Genomic DNA, 19,165 nt, shown 5'->3' on the forward strand with positions numbered 1-19,165 from the left:
ATATTGATGCCAGACCTATTGCCCTTACTCCCTCAAAATAAATATTACCTTTTAGAACTCTTAATTTTATAGTAAACATGTATATAACCACACACAGTTTTTTTGTGTGTGGGGGGTGGGAAATAGATGATGTATGAATCAATAGTTACTCAAAAACAAAGGGTATATTGTTTTGCTCTATTTTGTGATATGGTATTTTGAACTTTTTATATAAAAGACAGACTTTTGGGATCATATAAGATTCTAAATAGCCAGCTTTAAGATAAGTAGAGCCAGATAACAGTTGATAAAAAGCTTTGCAAAGAATATATTAGTTTGTACTTGGACTAAGCCTTTAATCATGTAGAGAGATTTAAAATGATGTCTAACATACTATTGTATCTGGTATTAAAATTTTCGGATTCACAGTAGCTATTTTTTTCTTTGTCATAATTTTAATTTGATTTTGAGTAAGTAATACATTCACATGATTAAATTAAGTGATATAAAAATATTTTCAATGAAAAGTGTCCCTTTATTACCCTTGTATTTGTTCTACTGGTAATCGAGGCCTTTTATAAAATATTAATTGTGCACTTGGGGCAAAGATAGACTATCATGATAGACCAGTGGAAAGTGACTTATAATAGAGAACCCAGAAACAGACCCATACAGATCATGACATTTTGTTTAGGACATAGTGGCAGCACAGAGCTGTGGTAAAGGTGGTCTTTTCTACAAATGATATAGGGGCTATTGGATATTTTTATGGAAAAAAAAAAAAGAAAACTGACCCCTATCTCATACCACATAAAAAAATAAGATGCAGATGAATTATAAACCTAAATATGAAAGATAAAAATAAAAAGTTTTATAAAGAAGACATTTTTATAGACATTTTTATAGAATAGACTAGAGACATGATTTATCTCTCTTCCCTCAAAAACAAAACTATCCTATCTGCCTCATCCCTTTATACCCTAGGAAATTTCAGAAACAATAAAATTAGTTATTTGCATTGAGAATATGAAAGACTCAATTGCCCTTCCTAGTTGTTTAGAAAAACTGTTAAGTCACATCATTTTTATAGAACTGTCATTTCCTTTAAAAGATACTGCGTAAAACAAATTTTACTGTGCTACCAGGCAAAAATTCATACAACTGTTAAAAAGTTAAGATATTTTATGTCTATATTCTTTCAGGGCAATTAAAGCATTTCAGGAGGTGCTTTATGTTGATCCCAGCTTTTGTCGAGCCAAGGAAATTCATTTACGACTTGGGCTTATGTTCAAAGTGAACACAGACTATGAGTCTAGTTTAAAGGTAGGTTGTTGTTTTTTTCCAAGATACGATGTTTCTTATTTATGGGGTTTTTTTTGGAGGGGGGAGGGGGTTTCTTGTTAAATATTAGAACATTTAGAAATGTGGGAATTTATATTGGCACTTCAAAATAAAATTTGAAAATTTAAGTGAACCGTTTATCAGCTATGAACTGAGAGATACATAAGATTGGGTTTCAGGGTACAAATTAGTCATTATGCTAAGACATAGGTAACTAATTGCACCATTTAACTTTTTCTTTTAAAAGTTTTAATTCAGGCCTTTCATCAGGAAAGGGCTAATAAAATTTCTATCTTAGTTTGGACATCTGAATTACCCCATTATAAGTGATTGGCCACTGTAGAGGTCAGAGGCAGCTACTCAATGATGCATGCTATATCTGTGACCAAATCATTGGCCCTTTATTTGTATTAGTCTCATTAGAATCTTTTTACCTCTACCGGTAGGGCATGTCTCCTATCTAAATTATTTTTTAAAGTTTTCTCTGAAAGTCATTTATACTGCTGGTCTATAAGTGTAAACATTGTTGGGAAAAGATAACACATTGTTGATTTAATATTCACTTTATATGGAAATTTGATATTTTTCAAATTTTTCATTGTGCTTCTTGTGCTATCAGCCATCATTTTAGGTCTCACTGGGCTTTTTTCGTGAATATAGTGCTTCCCTGTATGACAAAAGCATTGTTTTTTTGAAAGAATTAGAAGTTCTAGTAAAAAGCTTAAGTTTTTGTAAATTTATGAGATTAATAATGGTTGCCATGTTCTAAATAGCTCCCATGTAGATTATCTTGATTCTGAAGGGAGGGAGATAAAGAATGACTTTATTCACAGTCGGTTGTAATTTCAGTTCACTAATAAGGAATTACTAAAGGTTTTATTTTTTTTTTAAACTGTATTTGAGTGCCTAAAGTAGACAACTATGCAGATATGATTTCCATCTTTCATTAGTTTATATAAAACAATGCTGATGGTAAGAAAAAGAGAGAGAGATAACCCACAACACTAAAACAAGTAGATTGTTAAGTATTTAGATACACAGTTGTCAAAGGTAAGTGCAGTTTGAGGAATAGGCCCAAGGGTAAATGTAAGTAGTGTGAATAATAAGGGATCCCTGGAAGTTATCAGTTTTCCTCAAGCTTAGAGCAGCGTTTCTCAGACTATACTGTGGGATGTGAGTGGATTAGAAATGGAAAGTAAGTTCAATATACCATGTTTCATATTTTACCCTCCCTTTGGACAGTATATATTAACGAACAAAGACTCTTAAAATGTCTTATAATACAAAACATACTATCTGAGTATTTAAAAATATTGTCACAGCAAACCTATTACGTATCACAGAGGTGGTTTTGGTAGTAACATCTGGTAAACATTGCTCAGGAAATATATCTGAGTGGAAAAAAGTAATCAAATAGGTCGCAAATTATGGAATGTGGCTATCTCTGAATATCAGTACAGTAGTATCTTGAATAATTCTATAGATGCAAAGCTCTTTCCATGAAGATGGCATTATTTAAAATTTCCTTTAATCAAGGAAAACAGTATTGAATGGTGTTCCATGGCTAATTGAAAGTGTTCCTGCTTACTCAAGTTCAACAGAAACCTTCCCATATACAACTTTTATTTATTCATTTAGGCATACTCAAAAACTAAGCAAACCTTCAAGTCATAGTGATTTTTAGCAAAATTGTCTTAAGTGCAGTCTTCTTGTTTTGGGCCTTTTCCCCATTATTTAAAATAACAATATCATTCCGATGTTTATTTCATTAATGTGCATATAGAAAAGAATTTTAGGAGCCCTTGATATTTCTCTTCCCCATAATGAGATTTCATTTGATTTTTATCTAATCTTGACATTGGCTTTTTAAGGCTTTTCTCCAGTATTTCTTGTCCATTTATAGAACTTTTGGCATCAGCATCTTTAGTTGAGATGGTATTTCTGTATATTACTGTAAGTGCTTAGCATTTAGTATAAATGAAGGTAGGAATCAGAAGGAATGATATGCCCCTCTCCCCTTAGGTGGCTTTCAGTTTTCCTAAAGACTGACTACTACTTTAGCTTCACATGGATAGATGTGGAATCTCTGATGACTTTTCCGCTGTATGAAACAGTTTCCTATCACAAAGGTGGTATATTAGATGCTTTGGGCTGCTACCTCAGAAATTCTAACTCAAGCTGGTTAAAATAACAACAAAAAAGGTAGCTACTATAAATGTGAAGCCCAGTGTTAAGGATTGGTTGATTGAACTAATCCAAGTTTTTATCAAAGATACATTTCTTATGTGTTTTGTGTTGGCTTATCCTTAAGCTGTTTGCCAGGTACAACGAAAGTGAGAGTATTCCTTTTTCATGTCTCATATAGAAAGATATGGTAGAGTAGTGGCATATAATGGGCTCAATAAATATCTGGTAGTCATTTCACAAAAGAGAAAGAGCCTGGCTTCCTTTGATCTCTTCAAGAATACTTCAGTCTATCCCATTGGGGAGAAATAGGCCACATGGCCATTCTCAGTTGACTCCTTATCAAAGGTGTAGTTACTCTTAGACCAGTCATGCCTAGTTTCTGAGCAGGGCAAAATTCCCTGAATATACTGTTCTTATCTAATGGGAGGAGTAAAGGGTGTGTTAAAAGAGTATTTTGGTGTGGGGGTGGTGTGAGCAATCTGCATTACAGATTAGGTCTTCTCTACCTCATTACCTTTTTCTCTGTTGGAACAGGGATATTGCATATACAGTGTGTTTTAGATGGTAAAATATTTAAATAAAGTGCACTTTATTTTCATAGTAGTTTCTTTCTTTTCAACCATATCTACCATATCTAAAATTTCTTCAATTTGGGGTCAGTATAAATATTCGTGAAACCTATTTTCCTGTCCTAGAATTTAATACTTGTATTTTGACATTCTTTCTATCTACAGAAATGTGAAGTTAATGCCCAGCTTATTTTTAATCATATGGTCTTATTTTTCCATTAAATCGGCAAAGATTTCATGTGTTTAGTGAGTGTTGGTGGTACCAATTCTTAATTTATTAACTAGTTTAAATTAATATTATCTGAACCATAGTCCATTTCAGGGTGACATTTCTACATGACGTTTTGTTGTTTTTTTCCCCCTGCTTCAGATAATATCCCTTCAGGTGGGTTTGGTCATCTATTTAACTAAGTATAATTAATTCAAAATTTTATTTCATTACTTTTTAATGATATTAATGATAATTGCTTACATTCATTATATATTTGAGGCAGCGTGCTGTCATTACTTCAATAAAGTACACTAATTTTGACAAACAGTTTTATATAATGCCTCTAATTTTCACATCTTGGCAGACTCAAAATTATTTCCTTAATGTGAAGTTAATAAATGCAAAATAAGATGTAATAACACCCATATTATTCAATTAGTGCCAGTGCATCTATTTAATTTAATGAAGATCATATAGAAATTCTCCTTAATATTTACATATTTAAGTTTCCCTAAAATAAGTACATTAGAATTTGGGGGGTGGTTTTAAAGGTAAGGAAGATATATATTTTAAGGGGATTTGTGGAAAGTGAGCAGGGATACCAATAAATATTTCTCTGTAATTTGGTATTTGAAGGTGATGTGCTGATAGAAGGGGTTAGTTACTATGAAAGGGTTAGGAAGATAAGTATTTCAGAGACAATTCAGAAGAAATGGGTTGAACTCAGATGAGACTTCTGTATTAGTTTGGCATTTTACCAGGTGCTTAGTGTTTCTTGAATGGATAGATAAATGGAAGAGGCTATGAACTGATAAAATGCCTCTCATAGAATAGGCAGGAAATATTGGAAAAGAAAAAGAGACTAGTTTTATTTGTCATCTCTTAATAAATTTTTTTTTTCTGTACAAATGGACAGTACAGTTGTTTTTTCCAAATGCTCTTGTTCACCAGTTCATTCATGTCTCCCTCTACTGTTATACCTCACTGAAACTTATGCGGGAGAAATCATTTTCACTTTCTTTTTACTGTATTCTCCAGGAACTACTTCATTTCCATGTGTCTCATTTGATCTTATACCTGTTATAAACTCAGGAATATTTTTGTGATTTTTTTTTTTTTGCCGATATTTAGCAGAAGGAATAAGTAAAAGCATGATGATACATCCTTTTAGAAACCACTTTTGTAATCTGTGAAATGTTTTGTTTTTTATTATTTTATTGTAGAATACATAAATCAATTGTTTCATTTCAGATACTGTGCACTCTATGTATTGTACAGATATCTGCTGAGAATTTGAATGCTAGCTATTAAATTAATTTTAACCATGCCTTAAATTTCTAAAGTAGGTAATATTTCTTCGTTGAAGCTTTACCAGCATATTTTTATTACTTTAGTTGCTGTTATTTCTCCATACTTGCCGCTGTCCTATTTCCTTATGATGCTCAATAGCTTAATTCTTAAAGCAATTCAAATTTTAAAAATTCTGGTGTTTTAAAATTTATTTTTTATTGAGATAAAATGGACATGTAACGTTGTACAAGTTTAAGGTGTACAATGTGTTGATTTGATACATTTATATATTGCAGTATGATTACCACCTTAGCATGAAACACCTTTATGATGTCACATAATTGTTATTATTATTTTTTTTGTGTGAGAACAATTAGGATCTAATCTCTTTGCAACTTAGAAATTTATAGTACAGTATTGTTAACTATAATCTCTAGGCTATGCATTAGATCTTCAGGAGTTATCTACTAGTTGCAAGTTTGTACCTGGGTGTAACATCACATTTTTTTTTTTTTTTTTGTATTTTGGCAGAGAATGATCATTGCTGTTTATTTTATCTTCTGTCCATTTTTCCTCAGTTGTGAACAAAAATCTTTCCTCTTTCCACTACTCATCAACCTATACTTTAACTTTTAACCGTTCCTAGATATTATTGTCTGATATGAGGTGATCTAATTGGTTTATCTAGCTACTTAATAATGCTTTCTTAACTTTACTCTGCCTGCTCAGGTTTGGTTTTCTCTTTGATATTTATTTCTGCCCTGAGTTCTGTTACATACCTTCAACTGTGAAGTAGTTTATCTGAAATACTTCAGTTCTTCGAAAATACACATTTTAAAAGGACATTATTGTACATAGATGTGTAGTATCCATCCTCTCTGATACTGAGGAGTTAGATGAGTCCAGGTTTTCCATGTTAATTTTCTTTCCACAAAAGTAATTTAACTACAAGAAGTCATTTCTAATCAAAAAATATTTTTTGGTCTTTACCCCCAAACTACTTAAATTTGTGGTTATAAATATTTGGTCTTCAGATGCCGCTTTATGAATCATTCAGTGTGCCATTGTCGTGTTTGTTTTTTTTAAAGGTTATGTTCCAAAACAACATTTCACACTGCAAATTGTTGAATTATCCCCTTTATAAAATATATATCATGTTCACCTTGTATTTGTTATTTGTGTTCGTGTATCAGTCTTATTTTAAATATGACTACAAATTGTACACTAGATTTAAAGAACTTGAAAAATTAAGCCAACGCTTTGTACGCAAGTTAGACACATGCTAGAACCAGTGTTTTAACATTTCTAATCAGTTGCATACCTGCACTTTTATAAGATATAAAAGAAATGAGGAGCTGGGAGACTAGGCAGGACACAGTTATAGGACAAAAGGTGAGTAAGAGCAGTAGAATTAATGGGTTCTTACAGGATGGTTGGATGGATGAAAGGTAGGTAATCCTAGAGATCTTAAAGAGTTCATTTATTAACTGACTCAGTGTGGGAAGAAAGTCTTCATTTATTGATTTGAATCACTTCTATTAAATAAGGGATAAAGAAAGTAGCAACAGGTTTTGGAATTGTGGGATGAAAAGGCTCTGAATGGAGATGAGCCATTTGGGAGCATATTGGGTTAAAGATACTCAAGGGATTTATCAGCTGTTGATATAGACAGATATAAGTCTGGAGCTGAAAAGACAGGCTAGAAATAAGATCTTAAACGTCTTCATTAACAGTGTCTTTTGTCTTTTGTGTTAAAGAAATTTTTAGAAGAGACCAGATTGGTAAACTTCAAAGAAGGAATCTCTTTTTTGAATCAAGATTGCCAGGCTCCATTAGCTATTAGTCATCAGTATGCAGTAGAATTCCTCCTCAAAACTATTGTAACGACCTTGCGTTACTAAGAGAATTGGAAGAACTGAGTTTGAAGGCTTTGAGAGAACCTCAGTCAGATCAGCTTGGCCATGCAGTGTGTCTCACAAGCCCTATCAGATAGAACTTAACAGTTTCAGTTCTGTGTCTCATTTTCAGATACCAAATCCCTAAAGTAAGTACCATCACATCCTAAGTATTTCTCTAGTCTCATCTATTTATCCTAGATTATTAGTTTTAGGAATGAAGTTTGTTAATGGTTTAATCATAGTTTGAAAACTGTGGCAATCTGTAACAACAAAAAAGAAAGATCAATTTGTCTTTGACTTAAAAGAGTACCTGACACACCTTTCCTTCTTCCACTTAAATGGTCCATAAAACCCTGTTTCATAAGGGCTGTGTAAAATAACTTATTTCATCAGCCTGAAGTACCTCTTTCCTTTCTTCTCTCATCTCTATCTTTTGGATTCTGTTATAGAATTGCCTTTTAAACTTCTATTATAGCATTAAGTGGGCTTTGTGTTTAATTTTAGATGCATAGCCACAGCAGTGTGTCTGGAATTTAGAGTAAAAGCTGGTTGCCAACATTGTATGCCTAAATGGCTGTATCTACCCTAATTGAATATAGACATAGTGTTGTCTATACACATCTTGTCTATATACTTAGAAGTAAGGATTTTGGGGGCAAACACACAATTTAAACACTCTAAAATAGTGGCATTTAACCCTGACTATGTATTGGAATAATTTGTCAGAAGCTTTTATCTGGTTCATAGGGTGTCATCCCCAGCCCACTGAATCAGAACATCCAAGATTGGATCTGGAATCCAAACATTGCTCTAAATTAATAATTTATACGTAGATACATAATTGTCAGTTATGAAAAGTTATCTCATTGTCTTCAGGGTTGGGAATACAGTTGATGGGTTCTACAATTGAAGTGATTCATGAGATAATCACATACTATACAGCTAGACGTTACATAGTTTAAAGGGAAATAAAGTCTTGAAACTAGTTTTATGTGTTAATTACATGACTATAGATATCCTCCCTCCAGATAGAAATCAAGTTCCTTAGTCTATTTAAAACAAAATACTATAAAGTTATTTTGAAATATTGAACAAGCCAAAAGCTTTTAAAACAAAAGATGACTTTGATGATAGAGACGTCAACAGGAATTGTAATAAATTGAATCTTGAGTTAAATTGGACCTATATTGCTCTATAAAAGAAAATCACTGGAGCATTAAAAATGTCTTAGGTAAATCTTCTTGGGAAAATAATTTTCTGTAGACTGCATTCTGTCTTGAGGTTTGTATATAGTCTTCGAACTGCAGAAGCCTCTACTGCATAATTATTTCACACAGCAGTAGTCAGTTTTGGTACTGCAATATTTCAGTACGAGGTGCAGATACTTTTTAGCTGCTTATGTTGGTTGCAAGGTTGGGTGCCGGATATTTTACTGGCGACATTTTCAGGTTGGGGGCCAATTATTGTAAGTGGAAGTCATTTCTACTGATTATTTCATGATGTCATGGATTCGAAATGGTACATCAGTGACTTCATTGCTGCTTTTAAGATTGATTAAGAATTATATAAAACATGGTCCAGAACTATTTCTGCCAGGTTTCATTGGAGGACCTTGAATGATAGATGAAATGTAGGCTAGGCAATTCAAATTATGCATCTTTCTGCTCTTTGTGGGATTTCAACATAATAATAAAACTAAAATATTACCATCTTGAAGGCTGTTTCTTTTCAGGTCAGTTTATATCCTTTGATAGGTCAGTTAGGAAAGGTCTGTCTTTTATCTAAATCTTAATTTATGCCAACAGGATAAATTAGGTTTAGAAATGCAGTACAATCTGAATGTATAGCTGCTGCGCTGCTGTTTTTGTCTAGAGGAAAGCAGTTTGTTATAAAGCATACTTTGCTTTCGTAATACTCACTTTTTAAAATAGTCTGTTTTCTTTTGCCATGGTAGTGCACTCTAGGGATGGTCGAGGACATACAATCTGCTTAGTAGGCCAAGGGAAAATAAAAGCAGTTCTCAAGGTCTTCAGATGTTGGATTTTTTTTCATTCAGTCAACCATGGCAAAAAATTTTTCACTTTTGTTTTGTTGGCCATTATATCCCTAGTGTCTGCATTGTCCTAAAGGCATTATAGGATCTTGATAAGTATTTGTTGAATGGATTAAATATTACGAGTACTGCAAATATAGGCTAGTCTAATTATCCATGTACATAACAGACATTCATGAATGAAAATAATAGCTACTGTGTCCATACCAAGTGATGCCTTCTAATCTTTCTTGTAACATTAGGTGGCTGACATTTGTTTAGTTTTGTTAATTGAGGGTTCTAGTTGAACAAGTATAGTTTGTTGATTCTGTGTTGAAATATAGTACTGAAAAGTTGTTGATGATTATTTCTCTTGATGATGAACTTTTTGAGCTTACATCTAGAAGTTGTCATTATACATATCAATTTTCAGTTTGTCCAACAGTTATAAAAAAAATACAACTTTTTAGATATTTGGATTGTGGATAGGAATGAGCTTATTGTGGTTAATTTTTAGAAAGTGGCTTGTATTTTGACTGTTGATTACTCTAAATAGTAAAAATATGAACATACATTTGTGGAAATATTTTTTAGAGGCGTTCAATCAGATTTACTTTTTTATCTTAAAGATTTTATACCAGCCTCTAGTACTTGTCTTCAGACCAGGTGTAATGTTGACAAACTAGATGCCAGATGTCACCCAGTGTTCCTGATTATGATTTGCATTCTTAAAAATTAGTATTATACATTAAATTTAACATGTATTTTTTTAACAGGTTTATATATTGTAAGTGGGTGCTGTAACTATTAATTGGTTAATATTGCCTACACATGTAATAGTACATGCATTCTAAAAGGGTAATTATGTTTCATAAATGAACTTGAACCCAAACTATTTGATGCATTCATTGTAGTATTTCAGACAGATTTAAACAACATATTAAATGCAATGATTATTAAAGAATCAGGACAGTTTTACCCTTTATGATAATTCTCATAGTCATTTTTGTTTGTTTCTGAAGTTCACATCTCATTTTGAGATAAACAATGGTGTTCTGACATTAATACCATTGAACTTTTACTTTCAGTTTTTAAAATGATGTGTTCTGTTTAAACTGTTTTATAACCAATACTTTTTATTTGAGGATTTAAACATCCAAAGCATTTTTCATATAAACAAAAACATACATAGGATAACTTGAAAAAAGTTATTTCTTCCCCAAACTCTCTATTCTCAATACCCTGTCTGTTATCAGCAGAAATGTTCAAAGTAATTCTAGGTGGTTATCCTAGTATGTTTTATTTGCATAACATAGTCTTATCATTACGTTAGACCTTACATACCTGAAAATTATTTTGAGACACATTTATATGACTGAATACAGTGCATTAATTTTTTTCACTTTCTTCTTACAGCATTTTCAGTTAGCTTTGGTTGACTGTAATCCCTGTACTTTGTCCAATGCTGAAAGTAAGTATTATTAAGCACTATAGTTTCCTACATGTATTCAGATAACTGCATGGCAAATAGTAGTAGTAGTAGCAGCGACAGAAGAAGTAGTAATAATAATGATAGTGATAAATCCTGTGCAGTTTTTTTCTTGTAGAATTGTTGAATTTAACTGTATTGGTTGCCATGGCTACTTGTACAGATGGAACATGTGAGACCTGTTATTGTGAACAGCCTGTGTGTAAAAGAGATATGCCAGTGAACTGAGTCATTGAATTAAAATTATCTGCACTAATGAACAAGATTGATTAGTTATGTGTTAATTATATTGTTGATGACTTGGGGGATTAAAAATGGGGCTTTCTAGCCTTTTAGGAAAAATGAGTACGTAAAGACTTATATGTGGTAGCTCACTGATTCTTATTACTATGGGGTATTAAAATTATTGGTAATTATGAAGACATATTTTGCTTTTTTCTTACAGTTTTATACATCATAAAGTTTGAGCTGACAGTTTTCAATGAATTGAAAAAGAATGTCTGTGAAGCATTTTCTGATACAGTGTTTTTTTCCAGACAGTTATTTTCTGCTTTTATGTAGGTTTCTTTACAAAAGCAGAATTGAGTTGATTATATATTTATCAATAAGTATGTATTGCCATTTTTATTTAGTATACTTTAAGGTAGCCAATAAAAATTTTAAGAATATTGGTTTTAAGCTGGCTTTCTTTAAAATTTTTTTACTTGAAAATAAAAGTTTTAATAAGATTGTATAAAAATTGAATCATTTTTAATGATAATTTAAGGTTAAGCAGAGGATTCTAGGTTTTAGAAAGTCAGTATTTTGCTATAAGTAACTTCATTTTTTTAGCCACATAGAAAGGTATTAAGTAAAAAGTAAGTAGTCTCAGTGTTAAAAATGCTTAAGAAAATGGTTGAATCTGTGTAAAGCTATAGTAATTTAAATATAACTTGCATGTAACATGAATTAAGACATAGTATGGATTAAATCATCATCTAAACCAGACCAGTAATCTTACGCTTCTACTAAAGGCAATTTCTTGAGCAAACATAAAAAGTTTCTATTTTCTTTAAATGAAACTCAGGATTTTGTACTTATGAGTGTATATGCAGAATAAATGATGGGAAGGTAACAGATACAGCAGTATTTTAGTTTATTTTTCCTTTTTTAAAAAAATTAAGTTTATTGAGGTTGATTGGTTAATACAATTATATAATTTTCAGGTGTACATTATAATTTAACATCTGTATATTCTATTGTGTGTTTACCACCCACAGTTCAGTTTCCTTCAGCTACCCATATATTTGATCTCCTTTACCTATTTCATCCTCCCCCTAGCCCCCTATATATAACCTCCTTTACCCCAAACACCTCCCCCCTCCTCCCCCACTCTCTACCCTCTGGTAACCACTAGTCTATAGTCCATGTCCATGAATCTATGTTTGTTCGTCCAGCTCATTTGTTGCTTTTAGGTTTATATCCCACATATAAGTGATATCATGGGATTTTCAACTTTTCCTGTCTGGCTTATTTCGCTTAGCATGATTATCTCGAGTTCCATCCATGTTGTCGCAAATGGCTATATTTCAGTATTTTAGTTTCTAAGATGAGAGTAGATTAGAAAAAGAGTTTAACTCATAGATATAGTAATTTATAAAGTGTTGATTTGTACTTTTCTTTTAATTACATGTCCCTGTTATATAAATCATCTAGACTACAGACCCTTAAAATCTTTTTATTAATTTTAGGGAATAAGAAAACAGTTGATTTTCATTTTTTTTTTTTTTTATGTCTACCACCTTTAAAACTAAGTTTCATAACTGCTTGTCAGTTTAAATGATAACTTTTTTAGGCTTTTTCATAAATGTCAAACTAAATAATCTGGTAAATCCTAATTTTATTCTACTCTGTTGCGGTTAAATCTCACTTGTAGATAGATGATCATTGCTCCTGAGGAGAAAACACCTATGTAGAATTGGAGTACCACAGGACAGAAAACTTTCCTATAAAATTTGAAGAGGACAGTCTGAATCATCATGAACACATGTTTGAGTTAACTGTGCCTCTCTTTCCATTGGTTATTGAAAAGGGGAATAGGAGGGAGAGTGACCAACATTCTATTTTGCCCAGGACTGGGGAGTTTTTCCCAGATGCAGGACCTTGCGTGTTAAAAGGTTGGTCATTCTAATGGAAGGGCATCTGCTTTATTGGAGATATTAGGCTGTAATAGTTCAGTTGATTTGGATAGTTTCAAACAGTCTTCATGATTACTTGATAACTACGGTAATAGCTCACGTCTCACAGAGCAATGTAGACTACCATCTTTGAGACAGACAGTATTACTGTTGCAACACTAGGCTCTTTGTAAAACTTACTTCTCTTTGAATTTTTTATGTCGTCACCTATTATATATGTCATGGACCTTGACTATACTTTGAAATCTTCTGTGTTATGTTGTAATACTGCAAAGATCAAAAGATCATAGAAAGTAAAGTGAGCTTTAAAAAAAGTATATGAGCAGTTTCTATTTTATGGCACAGTTTATTTATGCAGTTAAAAAAATAAGTAGATACATATGTTTTTAGAGCTATTTAAGAGGGGTTAATTATAGTTTGTGTTTTCAAAAGTAGAATCATGATGATGTGTGACTTTTCATTATATGATTGCTCCATGGGATAAAATTGTTTCTTTGAGATTTAATTATTAATTCTAGAAATAATGTATGAACATCTGAATGAAGTTTAGTTTCAGAACCTTTTATGGCAATATTTGTTAAAAATTTCTACAACTAATTGAGACTTGCCAAGTAGAGCTTTTTCTTAGGTATATGGTTATGTTCCACTTTGAAGAGGACTTTTAAGTTTAAATGTATGGTGGTTTTGATACCACAAAAGATGACCTTGGATTTAGTAACTCATGGGATAGGAAAGCCCTTGACATAAGACCTAGGACTGAGCCTGATGTAAGTCTGGGATGGTAGTAGGATCCCAGCTGCTGATCTTTTCTTCCTTGTTACCTTTATTAGAGGAGTAAGAAGATTGGAGGAAATGGGCATAGATTTTCCATTTCTTCCTCATTCTCTTAACTGGTAACCAGTCTCCCTCTAGTGATTTAGTGAAGTGAAATTTGAACTGGAACTCTCAAGGAAAGCTATGTTGGAAAAAGGGGAGTGGGGAATAAGAAAAGTCCTCAACAGATATAGGTAAAGGAGATATTTACAGATGTAAAACTTTTATTACTTTTATGTGCTTTTCATAAAACTGATTTTCATCTTTTAAAAGAAGTTTTTATTTTGCCTCATCTCTGGTCGAATATCATGTGATATTTGATGATTATATATGGAGAGATATAGCACTTTACTTTTATCCAAAAATGTTACTGTTCTTAAAGTTCATTATATATTTTGTTTGTTTTGCTCTTTATGGTTTTTTAGTTCAGCTATTTCCCACTGTAGGGAACAGAATCCCTTAACTAAATAAAGAAGCAGCTTTCCAAGCCTTGTTCCAGGCTCGCTGAATCATAATCTTGGGAATCTCTATTTTTAACAAGCTTTTTAGGTGAATCCTAAAGTTTATAGGAATCATTGAGTTCATGGTGTGCTCTGCAATAAGAAATTGATGATAGCTGTGGACTTCGTTTTTAAAGGTCCACATAAATATTCCGCATATAGTTTTGAAAGGCTCTTTCAGACTCCTTGAAATCCAACGATAAATCCAGATAGATAGAACATTGTCATTGAAGAACAAAAATCGTAATATTTAAGTAGCTGGAATCCAGTTTTGATTCCTAGTTCATTGTTGCTTTTGTTGACCCGTTCATTCTTTGAGGATGCAGTATCAGAAAGAACTGAAGATAAAAGCCGACATTTTTATTTGATTTTTAAGACATCACTTGTTAATCTTGGGACTGTTTATTATTCTCGCCTTCCAAGTAGTTTGACTTTTTTAAAAAATAATTCTGAACTAATAGAGAAATGCAGCAACTCATTCCTCTGATATGACCAGTTTCATCTTGGTCTATGATTTCTTTATAAATGTTATTGATATGAAATATGGTATAAGAAAAACATTAGAGGCCTTTTTTGTTTTAGTATATATTTTTCAAATACTGACTATATATTTTCACCCAGAACTCAGGTTTTAAATACGATGTTTTGAAATATATTGATTCTAAAACTTTCTCTATTTGCTTAGTGTTGCTATTTTGAACTTTGTAAGAAGTATTGTCACTTGCTTTAGATTTTAATGTTAATTTTAATAATTACATTGACAAAATTTGATAATGACCAACAATGAATCCATGTGGATTCTTATCATGTTTGTGTATAGTTGTTTACATATTCTATTTTATTAAAATAAGTTCTATTGTCTATATAGTATAGACTGTGCTTATGTTTTACATTTTTTATTCCTACTTAATTTACCCCAAATGCTTGTGTATTGATCTCTATTTTCCATTATCTTTGCAGTACAATTTCACATTGCCCACTTATATGAAACCCAGGTGAGTATTTTAACTTACTTAAAACGAAAACGATCACCCATATCATTTTAAGTGATATCACATATACAGATAATTAAATGGAATTCTTTGCATTACCTCTTACATACATTTTAAACTTAGTAAATATAGTCAAGATTTTGCTTAGTGAAACAGTTATTATACAGAATATTTGCTGTGTACAAAGAAGTTTTATTTAACATGATTTGCCTCTAAACCTGAATATCTTCAGGCTTACAGGGCTATCTTTAAAATTTCATGTTATAAAATGCCTAGTTTTCTTTTCAAAATGTTTATACATGGTTGTTAGAATGCACTGTTTTTAGTTTCACTTTTTCTTAAGATTTGAAATATCCCTTCCATGTGTCACCGTTTGAAGACTAAATATTAGAGTCATCTTTTGATGTCATTGCCACTAATTTTATGGCTGCTATATTTAAAATATTTTTTCAGTTTAATTTTAGATAATTGTTTTTATGTATGGCAGATTGTGCTTAGTTGTACAATAAAAGGTATAACGCATAGACATTTACTCCAGGCAGTAGTATGGAAAATCAGGCATAAGTTGATATGAGACTAAATACTAGATAATCATAGGTTACCCTAGACATTACATTTTATAACAGCTTTTAGGTGAAATATATTGTTATATTTGTAATGCATAATTCGTAAGGTCTGTTTTGTTTCAGAGCTACCATGGGGTGCTTTAAAAAATTAACATCAGATTCCTAGACACCTCCATCCACACCACCCCCCACCCCAACACACACAAACACACATACATACATGCGTTCGCGAGCGCATGCTCATTCTTGCGCGCTGAATCAGAATTGTTGCATACTCAGGTTTGGATACCCTTCTGCTCTAGGGATTTTATTTACCTTGAGAAGATGCATGTGAGAATTATATGCATGTTGTAGATCAGTCTTCACCTGTCAAATGCTAATCCCTGCCTTCTGCTAACTGCTGGTTTTTGCCCAATCAGCAAAGATTCCAAAGCAGCTATAGAAATCAGTTTCCTCTCCACAGTTCTTTCCTTGGAGTCTTAGCTCCTTCTGTTCTCATTACTTTAGGAGCTCTGCAAAGCCTTCAGAAGGATGAGTTCTGATTTTTTTTTTTTTTTCAGTTTTTTTAGTTTTAGTGAGCTCGCTGGTCTGTCACTAGTTGAACAAGAATTTTTCGCATCTTTATTTTTAATGAGTGTTTTTGCTGGATATAGAATTCTATTTGATTATTCTACTTGACCACTTGAAATTTACATTCCATTGTCTTCTGTCTTTCATTGTTTCTAATGAGAAGTTGTTTGTTGGTGTTAGTTTTTAATCTTGTGAAGGTAATGTGGGCCCTCCCCTTATTGATCTTTAATTTGGTAAATTTTAGTGCCCATTAAGATTCAATGAAACAACAAAATTCATTCTAAGCAGAATACGTATATTAGATGACAGAAAGATAACACCATAAGCATATGAAAGAACTGAAAAATCTCTACTCTGGTTCATATATCAAGGATTTTCATTTTCATGTGAACAATTAAGAAAAGCAAGGGCTTATCCACCTATAGACAGTTAGTTTTTATAGTTCAGCTGATTTATATCAACAGACCTTATTTATGAATATGGAGTTTTAAAATGTCAATTTAAGTAGTCATATGTGGTTAGTGGCTACTGCTAGGTAACCAAATAGTTGAAGAGAAGTTTCTTTATATAGAAGAAGTCTTCCTCCTAGTCATTGTAGAAAAAAGAATTCAGTATTTCACAAATTCTGAAGGCCCTGTTCCTACTTGCCTTCACAGTATTAAACAATAAGACTGTAATTAAAACTGAGAAGTGATAGAATACTTTAGTAACTGGAGTGGTTAAGGAAGGCCCCTTTGAGCAGGCGCTGTTTAGACTGAGTCCTGAGTAGAGAGGAGCCAGTGATAAAATCAATAGGGCTGATTTTGTGCTTATGTGCGCACACGTGTTGCTGGTCATTCTAATAAAGAGGTAGGTGCTAGCAAATACAACAGCTTTGTGCTAGTGAGCTTATAATCTTGAAAAACAAAAAGGATGCCTTTTGTAGAGATGGAGCAAAAAAATTTTTTTGGTTAAATTTAATCATGCGTTTAGTTTTGGGTTATTTTTTCATATTTATTGTGGTAAAGTTGACGGATGACATTGTAGGATACTTAAAGTGTACAGAGTGTGCTGGTTTGATATACGTATACATTGTGAAAAGATTCCCTCCATTGAGTTAACATGTCCATCACCTCACATCTTCCCACCCTTTTTTGGTGAGAACATTTAAGTTCTATTCTCAGCAAATTTCAATTATACAATACAGTGTTATCAACTATAGTTATAATGTCATACATTAGATCCTCAGATCTTATTCATCTTATAACTGGAAAGATTGTTCCCTTTTATCAACTTCACTCTTGTATCCTCCCAACCCCAGCTACTTTTTTACTTTCTGTTTCTATGAGTTCATTCTCCACCCCTCCCCTTCCTTTTTATTAAAAATTCCACTTATACCTGATACCATGCAGTATTTATCTTTCTCTGGCTTATTTCACTTAGCATAATGTCCTCCAGGTTCATCCAAGTTGTTGGCAAATGATAGGATTCCCCTTTTTAAAGGCTGAAATGCTATTCCATTGTATTTATATACTACATGGTCTTGAGCCATCTTTTGACAGACACCTAGGTTGTTTCCATACCTTGGGTATTGTGAATATTCCGCAGTAAACATGGGAGTACAGATATCTCTTTGAGGTAATGGTTTCATTTCCTTTGGAAATATACCCAGAATTGTAATTGCTAAATATATGGTAGTTCTATTTAGGTTTGGGCAATTTTGATGGGATGTCATCTCCCTCCTACCCAGTTAGATTCTTACAGGTTTATATGTATATTGTCATACCATCTCTAAATAAAGATACTTTTGTTTCTCTGTGTAAAATCTTATCTCCAAGTAAATATATTATGGCTTATTCTTGGATATTTATATCAATTATTTTTAATTTACCTTTCCAATTTTATTAGCTGAGACTTCCAGACCTATTTTTTTTCTAATAGTAATACTAATATTAACTGACTTTTCTTTTTCTTGATTTTAATGAAATAACAGTTAACTATCTTAAGTTCTTATTTGCCTTTAAAGATTAAAGATACAGGATTTCTCGCTTTTAATTTTGTTATGAAAACAGTACTTATTTTGGGGTAATCCAAAATGAAAGTGCCAGAAAGAATATAAAGTGATGTATCTATCCTCCTCCCTCCTTTTCCCTAGCCACCTACTCCCGAAAGCCACCGGTGTTACCAGTGTTTATCATGTTCTTCCAGAGAAATGTAGTTCATTTATAAGCAAATCCATATGTATGTTTGCACATTTGTTTTTCTTTATTTTATTGAAACAATAGCCAATCATGTACACTCTCTTGACTTTTCTTAAAATTTCCTAAACTTAGTATTATATTTTGGAAATCATTCCATATTCATACATGTAGAGTTGTATTGTATCTGATTCAATAGATATAGTATAAATAATTTAGCTATTCTGCCTTGAGGGATAGTTGCAAATAATGTTATTATGAATAACACTTTATAAGAATTATTAGTTTTATTTTTTTAACATTGTCTTCTAACTATCCAGCAATAGTTTAATACTGAAATACTGTAGACTGGTTTCATTTATATTATATAAATC

At 32.2% G+C, this 19,165-nt stretch overlaps 1 protein-coding gene across 13 annotated transcripts in view; it reads left to right on the forward strand.

Annotated features, from left to right (window-relative positions):
- KDM6A (lysine demethylase 6A) overlaps window positions 1–19,165 on the forward strand; it is a 193,514-nt gene that overhangs the window by 95,740 nt on the left and 78,609 nt on the right. For all 13 annotated transcript variants that reach the window (XM_016166654.2, XM_016166661.2, XM_016166659.2 and 10 more), the window contains 3 exons: window positions 1,182–1,302; window positions 10,924–10,978; window positions 15,447–15,481. In XM_016166654.2, coding sequence (XP_016022140.1) covers window positions 1,182–1,302; window positions 10,924–10,978; window positions 15,447–15,481 — 211 coding nt within the window. The remainder of the gene's footprint in view (window positions 1–1,181; window positions 1,303–10,923; window positions 10,979–15,446; window positions 15,482–19,165) is intronic.

This window comes from Rousettus aegyptiacus, unplaced genomic scaffold (genome assembly GCF_014176215.1).
Source record: "Rousettus aegyptiacus isolate mRouAeg1 unplaced genomic scaffold, mRouAeg1.p scaffold_m13_p_9, whole genome shotgun sequence".
NCBI lineage: Eukaryota > Metazoa > Chordata > Mammalia > Chiroptera > Pteropodidae > Rousettus > Rousettus aegyptiacus.